At 37.6% G+C, this 16,811-nt stretch overlaps 1 protein-coding gene across 3 annotated transcripts in view; it reads left to right on the top strand.

Moving 5' to 3' along the window:
* The window catches only part of TDRD5 (tudor domain containing 5), an 85,237-nt gene that overhangs the window by 6,795 nt on the left and 61,631 nt on the right, over window positions 1-16,811 (top strand). For all 3 annotated transcript variants that reach the window (XM_077763124.1, XM_077763123.1, XM_077763122.1), the window contains exons 4-5: window positions 9,909-9,992; window positions 12,315-12,371. In XM_077763124.1, coding sequence (XP_077619250.1) covers window positions 9,909-9,992; window positions 12,315-12,371 — 141 coding nt within the window. The remainder of the gene's footprint in view (window positions 1-9,908; window positions 9,993-12,314; window positions 12,372-16,811) is intronic.

Below are 16,811 nucleotides of genomic sequence, written 5' to 3'. Positions count from 1 at the left end.
AGAGAGAGAGAGAGAGAGAGAGAGAGAGGGAGAGACAATTGGAAGCAGGTTCCAGGCTCTGTGTTGTTAGCATAGAGCCCAATGCGGGGCTCAAACTGGTGATTTGCGAAATCCTGACCTGAGCTGAAGTCAGATATGCACCCAGTGACTGAGCCACCCAGGCGCCCTATAGTATCTTGAAATTATGTAGTTAAGTCCTGTGGCTTTGTACTTTTTCAAGTTGCTTTGGCTAATCTAGGTTCTTTGCGTTTTTATATGAATTTAATTTGATATAAATCAGCTCGTCAGTTTCTACCAAAAATAAATATGCCTCTTGTGATTTTGATTAGAATTACACTGGATCTAGAGGTAAGTTTGGGGATAATTGACATCTTAATTGTATTGAATCTGCTGATCCATGAGTATAATATATTTCTCCATTTAAGTCTTTAAATTTTTAGTACTCTTTTATAGTTTTAAGTACTCAAGGCCTGCATGTATTTTGCTTAACTTTACCCTCTCCATTTTTCATACTTTAGATATTATAAAGAGTATTTTCAATTTATTTTCTAGTTAATCGTTATTAGTACATAGAAAATCAATCAAATTTTTTTGTATTTTGACTTTGCATCTTGTGACCTTGAATCAAGGTACATTCTGTAGTTCACATCATTCTAGTAGCTATTTTGTAGAGTTGGGATTTTCTGCATTGACCATCATACCATCTGGGAGTAGACCATTTAACTTCCTTTTCAATCTGTATGCCCCCTCCCCCATTTTTTTTTTCCTTACATAGGCTGGGCTCTCTAGTATAATGATGCATAGAAGTGGTGAGCATGGAAATTCTTGTCTTGTTCCTGACTATAGGGGAGAAAACATTCAGTCTTTCATCATTAACTATGGTGTTAAATCTAACATTTTTATAAATGCTGCATACCAGCTTGAGGAAATTCCCTTCTGTTCCTAGATTCTGAGAATTTTTTCCATGAATGTATGTTGAAATAGTCTTCATCCACTGAGAGGATTATAGGATATGCTATCGTGATTTATTATATAAAAAAATATTCCTTTTCTCATTTCTGGCACAGAGCTTCTAAAATTCTTGGAATTTTTGAAGTGATGAGAGCTGTAAAGTATATTTTGTTGCTAATGAAGTGGCTTTGGAAAGCACCTAAGGATGGGGGCTGGTTACCAGTTGGAGTAAAGGGTGTGATTTGAGGGTCTGAACTTTAAAGTCCTACCTCAATCTCCTGAGAGAGGAAGGGGGCTAGAGATGGATTCATTCGCTAGAGGTCAGTGATTCCATCAGTTGTGCTGTTATAGTAAAACCACCATAAGAACCCAAAATACTGGATTTGGAGAGATTTTAGCCTAGTGAACAGTAGAGTTTTGGGGGAGAGTGCCATACCTGGAGAAGGTATGGAGCTCTGTGCCTCTCCCCATTTACCTGGCTGTGTGCATCTTCTCCATCTCACTGTTTCTGAGTTATATTAAAAAAATTTTTTTAACTGATTTTTAAAAAAATCAAAGATGCGGTTGATATATTAGCTTCAGATGTACATGATGCTTTGATATGTGTATAATCTGAAATGATCACAGTAAGTCTAAACATCCATCAGCATATATAATTAGAAATTTTTTTGTGGTGTTTTAAGATTTACTCTTAGCAATTTTCTGTAGTAACTATTATATATAATATATATTACTATGTATAATGTATGTTATATGATATAGTCTGTTATATTTATTAATACATACAGCATTAAATATAGTTACCATGTTGTACATTACATGCTATATAGGACTTAATTATTTTATAACTGGAATTTTATACCTTTAGACCCTCTCCACCTATTTTACCCACTCCAAGACTCCTGCTTCTGGCTATCATCCATCTGTTCTCTATATCTATGAGCTCAAGTTTTTATTTTTTATTTTTTTTTGGTTTTCGGTTTTCAGATTCTGTGTATATGTGCGATCATACAGTTGTCTTTCTTTAGCTTATTTTCCTTAGTGTAATGCCCTCAAGGTCCATTCATATTGTCACAAATGATAGGATTTCTTTGCTTTTTTATGGCTTAGTAATAATCCAGTGTGTGTGTGTGTGTGTGTGTGTGTGTGTGTGTGTGTGTGTACATGTGTATGTATATCATACCATCTTTGTCCATCCACTGATGAATGCTTAGGTTGTTTCTGTGTCTCGGCTGTTGTAAATAATGCTGCAAGGAGGGATTCAGATATTTTTTTGAGTTAGTGTTTTCATTTCCTTGGGATAAATGCCCAGAGGTGGAGTTGCTGGATCATGTGGTAGTATAGTTTTCAATTTACATTCCCACCAACATGCCCCAGCGTTCCTTTTTCTCTGTATCCTCACCAGCACTTATTATTTCCTGTCCTTTTGATAATAGCCATTCTAACAGGTATAAGGTGATACTTCATTGTAGTTTTGCTTTGCATTTTTATGATGATTAGTGATGTGGAGCACCTTTTCATATACTTGTTTGTGGTCTGTATGTCTTCCTTGAAAAAATGTCTATTCAGATCCTCTGCCCATTTTAAAATTTGATTGTTTGTTTTGTTTTTTCCAATGTTTGAAGTTATTTCCATTTTCCAAATTTATTGTACTGATTAAAAATTCCAGAAAAAATACTAAAGAATGATAGCATGTTTTTTGGAGACTAGAATTGGGTGGGAAGACTCTGCCTTTAGCCGTCAGAACCAGGGAATAACAAATGCAAACAGAGTCTTTGCTGCGGGCATGGTTCCAGGGAGAGGAGTGAGAGAGATGTATATACACTTCTTCTATATCTCTTTTCCTTTGAGTTTCATTCTCTGTTTGCAGCTCCAAAAATTCCTCATAGATGCAGTCTAATAATGACATTTCACTTCTGGGTAAAGTTTTGTTCCAAAGAGTTGGCTCTAAATCCTGAACTATGTATTTTAATTTGCTAGCGGGCTATACTCATTTCTTCAAAATTTTAGATCAGTTTGGTATGTGTTCCTGCTCAAAACTCCACATGTATTTATGAGCATAGGAAAAGAACAGATCTATAACAAATTTAAATTATGAATTTACTTCTTTTTGATCATCTGTATTTCATGTTTTTCCACAGTGAACACCTATTATTTTGTAATAAGAAAAACATGTTAAAAAGAAGAGAAATCAATTTCTCCTTAGTAAAATGAGAATTAGTGTTTTTTCATCTTTCACCTTCAAGAGGAGTAGTCAGGCATGGTCACTAGTATCCTACCCTTTGTCCATTATAATGCTTTATTTCACAAAGGAAATGGTTAGAACAGTTTAAAACCTGTTTTGCAAGATATGAATGACCTTTTTACCACATTCTGTTAAATTTCCTTTGTATTGACTGAGGGGAAGTTTGGATGGAGAATAAAAACGTGAGTGGGTGAGAATGGAGTGGCTGTATTTCCTAGTGAATGAAGCCTCTTGTAGTCCCAGATCTCAGCCAACCATAGTGTTACCGTTTCTGTGAATAGGTCATTGCTTGTAAAACTGGTCGAGGAACAGGAATCTGACATTTCTAGGTTCTCTAGCCATCAGAGCACCCCATCCTGCCCTGCCCTGCCCTATCCCGCCCTACCCCACTCCACCCCCCCATCTTACACATTAGAAAACTTCACTGTAACATTCAGCATGAGGTTTAAAGTAGGTAAACCTGGAATTATAAAAAGATCTGGTCTTAAATGAATTAAAAATCAGGGCTGGATGTTAGTTTGCACCTAACTTGTAATTTGCAACCAAACTATTTGATAGTTTCTTTGTGAATTAGGTGGTGTGCTTGCTATTGCATATAAGCAAGGACACTTCATCTCCCTTGATGACCTGGCTCAGCCATCCTGTATGAGGATCCTCAATAAGCCCCTGGATGTTTTAAACAGTTCCTGTCGGCAGGAGCCGTCCAGGCGTTCACGGGTGCAGTTCTCTGGAAGTTGTGTTCTCCAGCCAACTCAAAGTAGCTGTTCCCTATCTGTTTTCTTGTGAGTTTGGATGACATTTTTAGTATGGCAAGTCACATTCCACACTGCCTTGCATTTAGTCAGATGAAGTACCCAGCAAACAAATGTTTAAGCAGTTGAAAGCTTTGCTTCCGTTTGTGTGTTGGTGCCAGTTTTGTGATCTTTATCAGAAATATATTTGTGTTTTACTGTATAGCCTAAGTGCTGCAGTATATTCCTCTATGGTGTCACTTCTGTTCCTTTCTTTCTTTCTTTCTTTTTTTTTTTTTTAATGTTTTATTTATTGCTAGGGGAGAGAGATAGAGAGACAGCGTGAGCAGGGGAGGGTCAGAGAGAGAGGGAGACACAGACTGAAACAGGCTCCAGGCTCTGAGCTGGCAGTCAGCACAGAGCCCAACGTGGGGCTCGAACCCACAAACCGCGAGATCATGACCTAAGCGAAAGTCGGAAGCTTAACCGACTAAGCCACCCAGGCGCCCCGCTTCTGTTCCTTTCTTCTTTTAACTTCATACATCTTTCCAAAGTGCTTCCACCCTCCTGTTTATAAATATCACCCAGGTGTCTGTTTTAAAATTTTTCTTATTACAAAAGTAATATAGATGGACTGTAGAAGATTTGAAATACAAGAAGGCACAGAAGAAAATAAAAATCACCTGTACTTTTATTATCCAGAAAAGCTGATTTTTTTCTGTTTTTTAAATTTAAATTCCAGTTAGTTAACAAAGTGTATAATATAAACACATACAACGCCTGGTGCTCATCACAAGTGCCTCCCTATTGAACCCCCCCCAACCCCATAATCATCATCTTGTTCACTGTAGTTTAGAGTTTGTTTCTTGATTTGCCTCTTTTTCCCCCTTTTGCTTGTTTGTTTTGTTTCTTCAAGACACACATGAGTGAAATCAGATGGTATTTTTCTTTCCCTGACTTATTTCAAAAAGGACACATACACTCTGATATTTATAGTAGCATTATCTACAATAGCCAAATTATGGAAACAGCCCATGTCCATTGACTGAGGAATGGATAAGGAAGATGTGGTATATACATACAATGGAATATGACTCAACCAGAAAAAAGAATGAAATTTTGCCATTTGCAATGATGTGCATAGAGCTATTGAGTATTATGCTAAGTGACTTTTTCTTTTTTTAAATAGAATCATTCTGGTCCAGGTTTGTGACCTGCTTTTTTAAGTCATAACTGTGAATTATGAACTTCCCACACTATTAGATATTGTAATGCAGCATAATTAAATTATTTTTAATGTTTATTTTTGAGGGAGAGAGAGGGAGACAGAGATAGCAGTGGAGGAACAGAGAAAGAGGGAGACACAATTCAAAGCAGGCTCCGGGCTCCAAGCTGTCAGCACAGAACCCAACTTGGGGCTCAAACTTAGGAACCATGAGATCATGACTTAAGCCAAAGGCAGAGCTTTAGCCAACTAAGCCACCCAGGTGCCCTACCAACATAATTTTAAATGGGAATAGGATGCACCATAATTTATTTAATTTTTAACCTTTGTTAGGCATTAAGGCTCTTTCTAGTGTTTGCTATTAAAAATAACCTTGTGGGGGCACCTGGTAGGTTCAGTTGGTAGAGCGTGTGACTCTTAATCTCAGGGTCATGAGTTTAAGCCCCACACTGGGTGTGGAGCCTAGTTAAAAAATAAAAATAACCTTGTGATGAAAATCTTGTTCAAATTTGCATATATCTCCGCTACTCCACAGGGTAAATTTCTAGAGCAACAGTTAACTGCATCAAAAGCAGCGTGTGTTTTTATGTAGTTAGGTTGTCCTCATACAGGTTTCAGGTAACACTGCAATAAGGGGTGTGAGGAATGTGCTTCTTTCCTTGTACCTTTGATGATACTCAGTATAAATGATCTCTCCCTTGCCACCAACCCAGTCTGTTAGATCTCCCGACGCTTTCCTAATGCCTTCTGGCGTATGATCCCTTCATAACACTCTGTGAGTCTTTTCATGATATTTTTCATAATTGCTCTTGTATTTATGATGGTTTCATGTCTGTCTCCCCACACCAGCCTTTAAGTTCCGGGAGGGCCGTGACCATATCTAGTTTATTGACCCCTGTATATCCAGGGCTTTTTAGTACAGTGGGCAGCGCCTAGGATGTGTTCAGTGCTTTTGTGTTGAATGAGTAAGTGGGCATTACTATAAAATTAATTTTCCAGTCTGATAGGCAGGTAACTATATCTGACTAATTTCTGTTTGTGAGTGTGATGCTTTTATTGCTTAATAATATTTATCAATTACTTATTCATGTCTTTATTCTTTTTTTCTGAGGAGCCCATCTTTTTGATTCAAAGCTCTTCTCTGCCTCTTTGCTCTTAGAGGCTCCTCTCTGAATATGGTGTTTTTTTCCCATCACTTTCCATCTATTATTTATGCCCTGATAATATAATGTTTTATTCACTTGATTTATTATTCATTGTTTTTGTTTGGTATTTAGGCATCTGAGACTGGAGCATTATTGAAATCAGAGTTCCTTCTTGATTACTTTCCTCATGTCAGTCACTGATTACCTTTGTTTCTTACTCTCCCCCACCATGTTTATTTCTATCCTGTTACTCTCCAATTATAGATATCCCCGAGATTAACTGGGCTTTAAAAGATCTCTTCTACTCCATTCAGTTTAAAGTCAGCTTAATTTAGGGGCGCCTGGGTGGCTTAGTCGGTTAAGCGTCCGACTTTCGCTTAGGTCATGATCTCGCGGTTCGTGGGTTCGAGCCCCGCGTCGGGCTCTGTGCTGACTGCCAGCTCAGAGCCTGGAGCCTATTTCGGATTCTGTGACTCCCTCTCTCTGTGACCCTCCCCTGCTCACGCTGTCTCTCTCTCTCTCCCCTAGAAATAAATAAAACATTAAAAAAAAAAAAAAAAGTCAGCTTAATTTAGTGATCTAGCTTGAGGCAAAAAACCCCAAACAAACCAACCCATCTTTTTTACTTTTTTAAAAAGTTTTTTTTAATGTTTATTTTTGAGAGAGAGAGAGAGACAGAGACAGAGCATTAGTGGATGAGGGCCAGAGAGAGAGGGAGATACAGAATCCGAAGCAGGCTCCAGGCTCAGACCTGTCAGAACAGAGCCCAGTGCGGGACTTGAACTCACGAACTCTGAGATCATGATCAGAGTTGACGTTGGACACTTAACCAACCGAGCCACCCAGGTGTCCCTGTTTTTTGTTTTTTGTTTTTTTCCTTCTTGAGAAGCATTCTGTTCCTAGCTAAGAGCCCATCATTTTGAGATTGTAAGCCCAGACTTGGCGACTGTTTTCTCTCAAGGGCCACATGGTAAATATTTGAGGCTTGAATTCCAAATGGTCTCTGTTGTAAACACTGGACTCTGCCCTGGTGGTGTGAAAAGCAGTCACGGGGATGATGTGTAAATGAGTGAGTGTGGCCATGTGCCATTAAAACTTTACTTAATACTAGAATTTGAACTTCATATAATTTTCACGTGTCACAAAATATTATTTTCTCCCCCAGCTATTTAAAAATGTTGAAACTGTTCCTAGCTTGTGATTTGCCTGTCACAAGCCACGGTTCAGAGGGAAAAATGACATTTGTAATCCTCAGCCTGTCATTTACCTCCCAGTTTCTAGGCTTTTGGAATTGATTGAAAACTAGCAAAAACCTACCTCTGTATTCCCAAGACCTTTTTCCTCCTAAAACTTAGGGTCTTTGAGGCTATTCCCTGGCCTCTTATTATTCACCCCTCAACGGTTCCCTCCTCGACACGGTGTTCTTTCCTAGTTTCCAGGGTTCGCGTTCCACCTTTGTCATGCCCTCTCTTTCTAGTCTAGTCTTTCTGACTCGCTTAGCACCCCGGTGAAGACTCCTGCCCTGAGAGTTTTCGCGGCTTCCCAGTTAGTTGTCCCTCCTCCCAGTGTCATTTTCTGCTGCTGCCAGGTGGCGCTTCTGATGATGTCTCTCCCCTGCTGAAAATCTCCAACATAAGGGTCTGTTGACATAACCAGGTAAACCCCTTAGTGTGGCGCCTGAGGTACTCTGTAGTCCTTCCTCCTCTTTTTTTCTTTTTTTTTTGCTGTTCTCTTCCACTCCTTCCTTATTCCCTTCAGGCAAATTATTATTTTTTTCTTTTTATCTGTGTTCATGAAGTTCCTTATACCTTTATTGCCTTCTCTACCGCCCTTCTCTGCGATGTTCTCCCCGGCCCTTCACAAAGGAAGCCTTCCCTCTGTTTATAACTTAACGTGATAATGTGTCCTTGTGCAGCTCTGCACCTCTCTAGTGATGCTCAGACTCAGCCGTAGCTTATAGTGGTTTGTCCATTTATCTCATGTCCCTACTTAATTTTAAGTGGCTTGAGAAGAATAGCACTGAGGTGACTTTTTTTTTTGTCCCCTGAAACACCTAGCACAGTGATAATACAAGAAGTTGCTGTATTTTAAAAAAAATTTTAAGTGTTTTATTTATTTCTGAGAGAGAGAGAGAGAGAGGCAGCGTGAGCAGGGGAGGGTCAGAGAGAGAGGGAGACACAGAATCCGAAGCAGGCTTCAGGCTCTTTGCTGGCTGTCAGCACAGAGCCCGATACGGGGCTCGAACCCACAAACTGTGAGATCATGACCTGAGCCAAAGTTGGACGCTTAGCCGACTAAGCCACCCAGGCGCCCCAAGAAGTTGCTGTATTGAATGTTCAAATGAAGGGAGTGTGTTGGGGTGTGAAGAATCCAGTACCTTTAGATACTTTCACTGTTCACTGGCAGAGCTTTAGGGGCTTGTCTCATGGCTGATTCAGAAGGTGTATAAAAAAGGCCCAAGGGGCCAAGGCTTTTTGTGAAAGCTAGTGATAGAATCATAGGAATCTCATCCTCTCGCCCCATCCCCTCTTTCTGTCAACCTTATGAAATACTGAAGTTCACTTTTCAGATGAGGAAATAGAGACCTAAAAGGTTACACAGTGTGTAACTAATGCCAGGCCAAGTGTCAGTAAGAAGAAAGATTTAAAAATGCAAAGTTTAGAAAGAAAAAGTATTAATAATGAGTGTGTCTATGTGATAGGATTTTAGGTAATTTGTTAGTTTTTCTAACAAATTTCTTTGTGTCTTTTCCAACAAATATTTTTTCCACTCATTGTCTTTAAACATGAGTCCCTGACCTTTCACTCCACTTTAGACCTCGCTGTGGTGGCTGCTCCCTGGCCCGGGCTGTGGGCGCCTGCCCGTGCCTCCAGCTTGCGTTCCTCAGTCTTCCTGTACTTCATCTTCTACCCCACTGGGGCCTCTCTGTGCCACTGGCTTCTCTCAGCTACAGTCCTGAGACCCCTGTTGTCTTAACTTAGGCCTCTCCTGTTTCCTTTAGAATCTCGCCTTTATTTTTCTACTATCTCAGCTGCCTGAACTTTCTCCCCCTTCCCTCTAACTCTTAGGAACGGGCCTTGCTCCCAACTCACAGAGAATACTGAAGTCATCAGGTAGTGTAACTCCACCTTCTGACCCCTCATTCTGTATCCTGTATCTCCTGGTTCTTTCTGCGTTTGTTTCTACTACAGCGGAAGAACTTTTCCTTTCTGCTCCGGGTCACATTCTTTCCTGCCTCCCAGGGACCTTCCACCATCCAGTTTCTTCCTTGCATTTGACGTTCACTAAGCATATATTTAGTAAATACTGAATTTTTATAAATGAAAATTAGTAACAAGAATCCTTTCTGGGTATGAGTAGGAGATTGAAAAATTGAATACTCTAGAATCTAATTGCTAATGAGAATGTTAAAAATTCACAGTGTTTAGTTTTATAGATTCAGAGTGTTTAGTTTTATATGGTATGAAATGTTACAGTGCCTCTTAAGAACAATATTTTACTCATTTGATTGAATCACATTTCCTGTGGTAGTTATTTCCATTTACATATTGTTCATATTTATCTTTGATCTTTTTGGATTATAACCTGAACTTTTTTTCCTTTCTTCATAGTTGGAGAACACATTCAAATCCGTTATTGCACAAATTGGACCTGGAGGGACTATCAATCCAGAACTAAAACATAAGATAAAATTTGTAAGTATTTTCTGTTTCTGGGAAATGAATAGGAATGATTGATTGTGCATTTATTTATATAATTTCATTTTTAAAATTTTTAATGTTTGTTTTTGAAAGAGAGAGTGTGAACGGGGAGGGGCAGAGAGAGAGGGAGACACAGAATCCACAGCAGGCTCCATGCTCTGAGCTGTCAGCACAGAGACAGACATGGGACTCACACTCACAAAGCGAGACCAGGACCTGAGCCGAAAAGTTGGCACTTAACAAACTGAGCCACCCAGGCACCCCGATTGTATATCTAGATCTCATTTATGGTTAAATTTAATTTGCCTGCAAGTATTTATTAGTTTTACACTTACACCTGATCTTTTCAAATATACTGCAAATGGAATGGCTGTTCTTTTAAGATCAGAAAAAAAATTACACACTCCTAAAAATTTTTAATATTTTAAAAATTATTTAGAGAATTGAAGTTCCAGAAATGCTTTCTTCCTTTTGTTCTTCCCCTTACTCCAATAAATTATTGTTAGCAAACAGTTCGAGATATTCCCAGTATCAGTTTTATATATATATGTGTCAAGTATTCTAAATGTTACATGGCATTTTACTCTGTCAATGTGTACTTAGTGTCTTTGATTTATTAGACATGCAGTTAATTAACTTGGCTTATTGTAGCCTTGGCTATTAAAAAATGCTACAGTTAATGTCCTCAGACATGTATCTAGAAGTAGACTTGTCAAAGGTATTGAATGATTTAGTTTAGATCATTAATACTTAATTGCCGCCTAAAAGGTTTGAACCCATTTATACTCCAAGTGACTGTGAAATGTTACTATCCAGTTATGTTGTTGTAATTCATACCTCTTGATTTTTTACATTGAGCATCTTTTCATATGCTTAGTAGCCATTTATATTTCTTAAGTGAATTGCTTGTTCATGTCTTTGGCTTAATTTGCTCTTTTTCGTTGTTAACTTGTGAAAGCTCTGTGGCTGTAATGTATCAAACTAAAGACTATGTACACTTGAAATTTGGGCAGGAGCTATTCTTATTTGAACGATCAGAGTGCCATTACAACTCTTACTGCTTTTTAAGTCATTCCATTTCACATATCATGATTTTACTGGGAGAAGTACAAAAACCATAGTGCGTTTAAACCCTGGTTTTTTTGTTTGGTCATTTGACCATGTGTCCAATGATTATTTAAGGATGTTGAATATTTTTTATGGTAACAAAAAATAGAAAAATTAAGCATTCACTGGTAAAGCATTCACTGGTTAAATTAACTACCCAAGTTAGACGACATCGTGTGGCTCATAAAAATGTTTATGTATATCTCAATTAATTTACATGGAAGTATTTCCTCGACATAGTGTTGGACTTTAAAAACAGGTTTTATAGAATGGCATGTTTAGTGTTGTCCTTTCCTTTAAAATCATGTGTAATGTGTGTGTATGTAAAGGTTTCTGAAAGGATGATCTCCGAAAACCAGCAGCAACTATCTCTGGGTCACAGCATCTTGGAGTCATTTTTATATTTTTCTGAAGGTTGATTTAGACTTTTTAATTAAATATGTAATATTTGGAAAAATCTGGGAAAAGAAATCTTTTTATACTTCATTGGGATAGAGTAAGTCTGCTTTTAGGAATTTTTCATAAAAATTGGACAAGTGTGAAAGATGCAAATATGAGAATGATTATTAAGATTTGTGATGATAAAACAAACAGGACATAGCCATAAAGAGAGGATCTAGTAAATAAATTGAAATATAGTGAATATATATTATATATATTAGAAAATACTATAAACCAATAAATATGTTGATCTCTGTTTACTGACATGGAAAGATGCTGATGGTATGATAATAAAACCTTGTTATGGAAATAATGACCTTATTTTTATATTAAATGTAGATTTTTTTATGTGCATATGGGCAACAATGACTATAGATAGTTTTTTCTTAACTGTATTTTTCCAAGTTTTCTATAGTGTCCATTTTTTCCTTCCATTTAAAATGCTTGAAATTATGCTATAGGGTATTTATTTTATGTGAGCTAAAGCTAAATATGTTTGCTAGAGAATTTTGGGGATTTCTGGAGAGCTGTGGCATTGCAGTATTGTGCAAGGATGACTTCTCGTCTCCGGTAACATTGACAGTCACTGCCTTCGCTTGGTTAGAACCTTTTATAAAACTGGAAACTGGTCTAAAACATTGTGACTTTTAATTCATTCATGCCATAATTATTTTACCTTTGTTACTATTTATTTATACTGTTTTATTTAATATTTTGTCAGCAGCATCCTAATGGTGTCTATTTGTATTGTATTTTATTTTCTGTTAGGTTGTATCCAAATTTCCAGAGGGTTTGCTTATTTCTAAACTGCTTAGAGAGTTTGAGGTGAGTATTTTTCATCAATCCTAGTTCTTTTTTTTTTAAGATGGCTTATGCTTCTTGTGATGGATAGAAATTTTGTTGCCACTCCTGGGATCCTCCAAGTCTGTGCTCTAGGACTTAAATATTTTGTTTTGCATTTTGGTATCCTTTTCTTAACTAAAATAGTTATGAATATGGTCCTTTTGTAAGTACTTCATTATATGTAGAAAGGATATCTTTACCACTTAAAATTATAATATTACTAGGAAAATAATTTATTTTAAAGGTCTGACAAGACCAAAAGTTAGTGAGGATGTGGAAAAAACGAATATGACCCCCACTGCTTGTGGGACAGAGCCCCTTTGGAGAGCATTTTGTCAGCATCAAGTAAAGTTGAAGTTTTGCACCCCCAGGGCTCCAGCCTTTCCACTTCCGATGGACACACTAGAGAAACTGCTGCATGTGTGCACAGGCATAGTAGGTAAGACGTGCACAAGGCAGCAGAGTAAAAGCTGGAAACAGATTAAATGACTGTCAGTAGGAAGATGGAGAAATAAATTGAAGTGGACATTGATGCACTGGAATAATCCACAGTAGATAAAATGAACTAGGTTTGTTGTGCATTGCAGGTCATTTTTGGAGCCATCTGTTGAGTGAAAAAAATCAAGTTTTAGAGTGATAATTCAGATATTACCTTAAATGCAATTTTTAAAAATGCTAAGACTTGTATACGTTTGCTCTGTGCCAGGCTGCATTCTCACTGCCTTTCATAACATAATTCATTTGACTTCCACAACAGACTGAGGCACAGGGAAGTAACTCGCCTAAGGGTCAGGTAGCCAGTAACAGGTAGATCAGGATTTGAACCTCTGGCATCCTGGCTTCAGGATCCTAAACCTTAACTACTGTGCCGTGAATACTGTCATATGTTTGTAGATACAAACACAGATACTATAATACACTATAGCATAGTAATTAGGATACATTAACCTTTAGGTGGTAGTTAAAAAATTTTTTTAATGTTTATTTTTGAGAGGCCAAGAGAGGCAGAGCATGATTGGGGGAGGGCCAGAGAGAGAGGGAGATACAGAATCTGAAGCAGGCGCCAGGCTCTGAGCTGTCTGCACAGAGCCTGACACGGGACTTGACCTCACAGACCACGAGATTATGACCTGAGGTAAAGTCAGAGGCTTCACCGGACTGAGCCATCCAGGCGCCCCCATGCTAGTTTATAAGTGATATGTAAAATCAGGATAACATTATTTACTTAGAGAGTTTTATGTTTAAGTTTTAATGACTTAAAATTTAAATACTTAGAACATGCCTGCCATTGCTCAATAAATATTAACTCTTAGGAAAAAAAGAAAGATTGTGAAGATACACATCATGCCTTGGATAGTTATGGAGAAAACTTAAGTTCACACTGTTTAAAAAAAATGAATCTTTTAGAGTCACACAGTTTATTTCAAATGAACTTAAACCAGGGGGTCTTGATGTTTTTTGATTAACCAGAAAATTAACTTATCTAATAATGAACTTCCAGAATAAAGTGTGTAATAGAATATGACTTATCACAAAACTTATGGATAAAATCAATCTCCTATGCCAGATTCATAACTCAAAGTGAATAGTTTTATGCTACAAATGTAGCTTGTAAAGTTCAGGGTATGAAGGTTACAAGTCAGCAATCTTGGAGAAATTAAACCTTTTAATGTTACAGCAGAGCTCTTCGCTCTTCTTAGTAAACAGAGTTAGGCAGAAATTCAACTGCAGGATTAGAAGTATATACTAAGTATAGATTTAATTTAACTTTTGTTCTAACTTATAGAAACACTTGCTTAACTTTTATTGTTGGATATAAAAGCTACTTTTATGTTTTGCCCTCTTGAAATACCTGGTGAGTAGTCTGTCATTTGTTCAAGATCCCTTGTTTAATTGCTAATTGAAGGGACTGTAATGCAGTGGGAGCATAGTTCTTGGCTTTTCCTGAGGCTCCACATAAAGCAAGAAAACGAGATAGCAAAACCAGAACTCCACTGATGATACTTAACAACAAAATTGGGTAATATATTTTCCAAGAACAATTGTGTGGGGAGTAATTACCAGCAGCCACAGGTCTTCATGATACCAATCTCTGTGTCAGGAGAAAACAGGGAAGCAGAGGAGCCAAAGTCTGATGGATCTAGGAAGAAAAAAGTATGAAATAACCATCAGATATTCACTTACTAGTACAGCATGCCATTTTGAAAACAGCAGCTGAGACTGGATAATATTTTGATGTATCTAATAGCAGAGATTGCAAAGCACATATATCTAAAAGCAGAGAGTGTTTCATGGTAAAGCTTGAATTAGGCTGGAACATTATAGCTCCCTGTGAATTCTTGAAATGGACAGGCCAAAGTGCCTTTCCAGATCAAACCAGAAATGAGGGAGAAATTGAGCAGGATGGGACTATAGAAAAAGAATGGTCCAGATGTAAGCAGGATTCAGGGAAAAGAGCCAGGACACTTCAAAAACAACCTACTATATGTATATTTCTGTTAATTTTTAAATTTGAATGTAGTTGACAATGTTGCATTAGTTTCAGGTGTACTGCATAGCAACTTGATAAGTTTAAATATAATGCTGTGTTTACTCAAAGTGTAGCTGCTGTCTGACATCATAGTACACTACTAGAATATCACTGACTGTATTTCTTGTGCTGTGCCTTTATCCCCGTGATTTATTCATTCCATAACTGGAAGCCTATATCTCCCACTTCCCTTTACCTTTTTGTCCTCTCCTCCCCATCCCTTGCCTTCTGGAAGCCATTAGTTTGTTCTCTGTGTTTACAAGTCTGATTCTGCTTTTTTGTTTGTTCATTTTTTTTAGATTCACATGAGTGAAATTATATGGTATTTGTTTCGAAGTATGGTTTATTTCACTTAACATAATATCCTCTAGATCCATCCATGTTGTTGCAAGTGGCAAGATCCCATCCTTTGTTATGGTTGTATAATAGTCCTCTCTGTGTATATGTGTGTGTGTGTGTACCACATCTTCCTTATCCATTCATCTACTGATGGACTCTTAGTTGCTTCCATATCTTGGATATTGTAAATAATGCTGCAATAAATATAGGGGTGCATAAATTAGTGTTTTCATTTTCTTTGGATAAATTACCCAATAGTGGGATTATTGAATCATCTGGTATTTCTATTTTTAATTTTTTGAGGAACATCTACAATGGTTGTAGTACAGTGCTATGTTTTTTAACAGTATATGAAAATAGTAGAAAAAAGAACTCTGTGTAGCAGAAAAGCCCTCTAGAGTGATGTTCTACAGATTAGGGGAATGAATTTCACATAAAATACTCAACAGAAAAGGATCAGGGTCAAACCTCTTTATTGTGTTAAGAAAAAGAATAAGGAGAAGAAGAGTATATTTATAGGTAGTGCAAGCATGTCAGAAACACACGCCCCTAGTACAGATAAAAACGGAATCTTCTTTTTCAAAAAGACACATTAAGAAAGTAATATAAAACATGATACAAAACATAAATCCAAAATACATGAATTTGGAAATAAGGTGATAATAGAGTGGAAAGAATGAGAAATGAAAGAAAAAGGCATTTACAAAATGAAGACTAAACTGCAAAGATGGCAGGAGCAAAGAGTACAACAGATAACGCTCTCAGAAAAACAAGTAACTGTGAGGAACATTTTAAAAATCGAAAGGAGGGGCACCTGGCTGGCTCAGCCAGTTAAACGTCCAACTTCAGCTCAGGTCATGATCTCACGGTTTGTGGGTTCGAGCCCTGCATTGGGCTCTGTGCTGACAGCTAGCTCAGAGCCTGGAGCCTGCTTCAGATTCTGTATCTCCCTCTCTCTCTGACCCTGTCCTGCTCACGCTATCTCTCTCAGAAATAAATTTTAAAAAAACATTAAACATTTTTTTGCAAATTGAAAGGAAATGAAGGAAGCACTGGGCATCCAGGCATAAAAAAGTCTGTAAAGGTTTTGAAATCTAGTGAGAAACTCAGGTATGCAAATATATAAGACAATATTATGTCTGAGTAGCCTATATTGAAACAATCTTGAAGGTATTATAAATTGTGGACATAGTATAGAAAACCACTATCTGAAGTTACTAGATTCATATCGAAAAGTAGGCAGAAGTGCTCGCTTTGGCAGCACATACACTAAAAGTAGGCAGAAACTGGACAGGAGTCTGCATCTGGAAGAGGGAAGGTTCCCACCCTGTTTTTGTTTTGGCACCTTTTGTTTGCCTAGATTTTGGCCTGATGGTGGTCCTCATCCAGTGTTTGGAATTTGGACAAAAAATCAGAAGTTTTTACTGGCTTGAGGAACCAAAGGATAGTGTTTATGTATAAATGAAAATGTTTAGGATGGAGAGAGCTCCTGAGAAGGTGCACCAAATTCTGCACATAAATTCTGCCCAAATCTCTAGCCTCAGTTCAACTGC

This window comes from Crocuta crocuta, unplaced genomic scaffold (genome assembly GCF_008692635.1).
Source record: "Crocuta crocuta isolate KB4526 unplaced genomic scaffold, BGI_CrCroc_1.0 scaffold3, whole genome shotgun sequence".
NCBI lineage: Eukaryota > Metazoa > Chordata > Mammalia > Carnivora > Hyaenidae > Crocuta > Crocuta crocuta.
The sequence above is the reverse complement of the archived record's forward strand: the minus strand, read 5'-3'. Positions and strand labels throughout refer to the sequence as shown.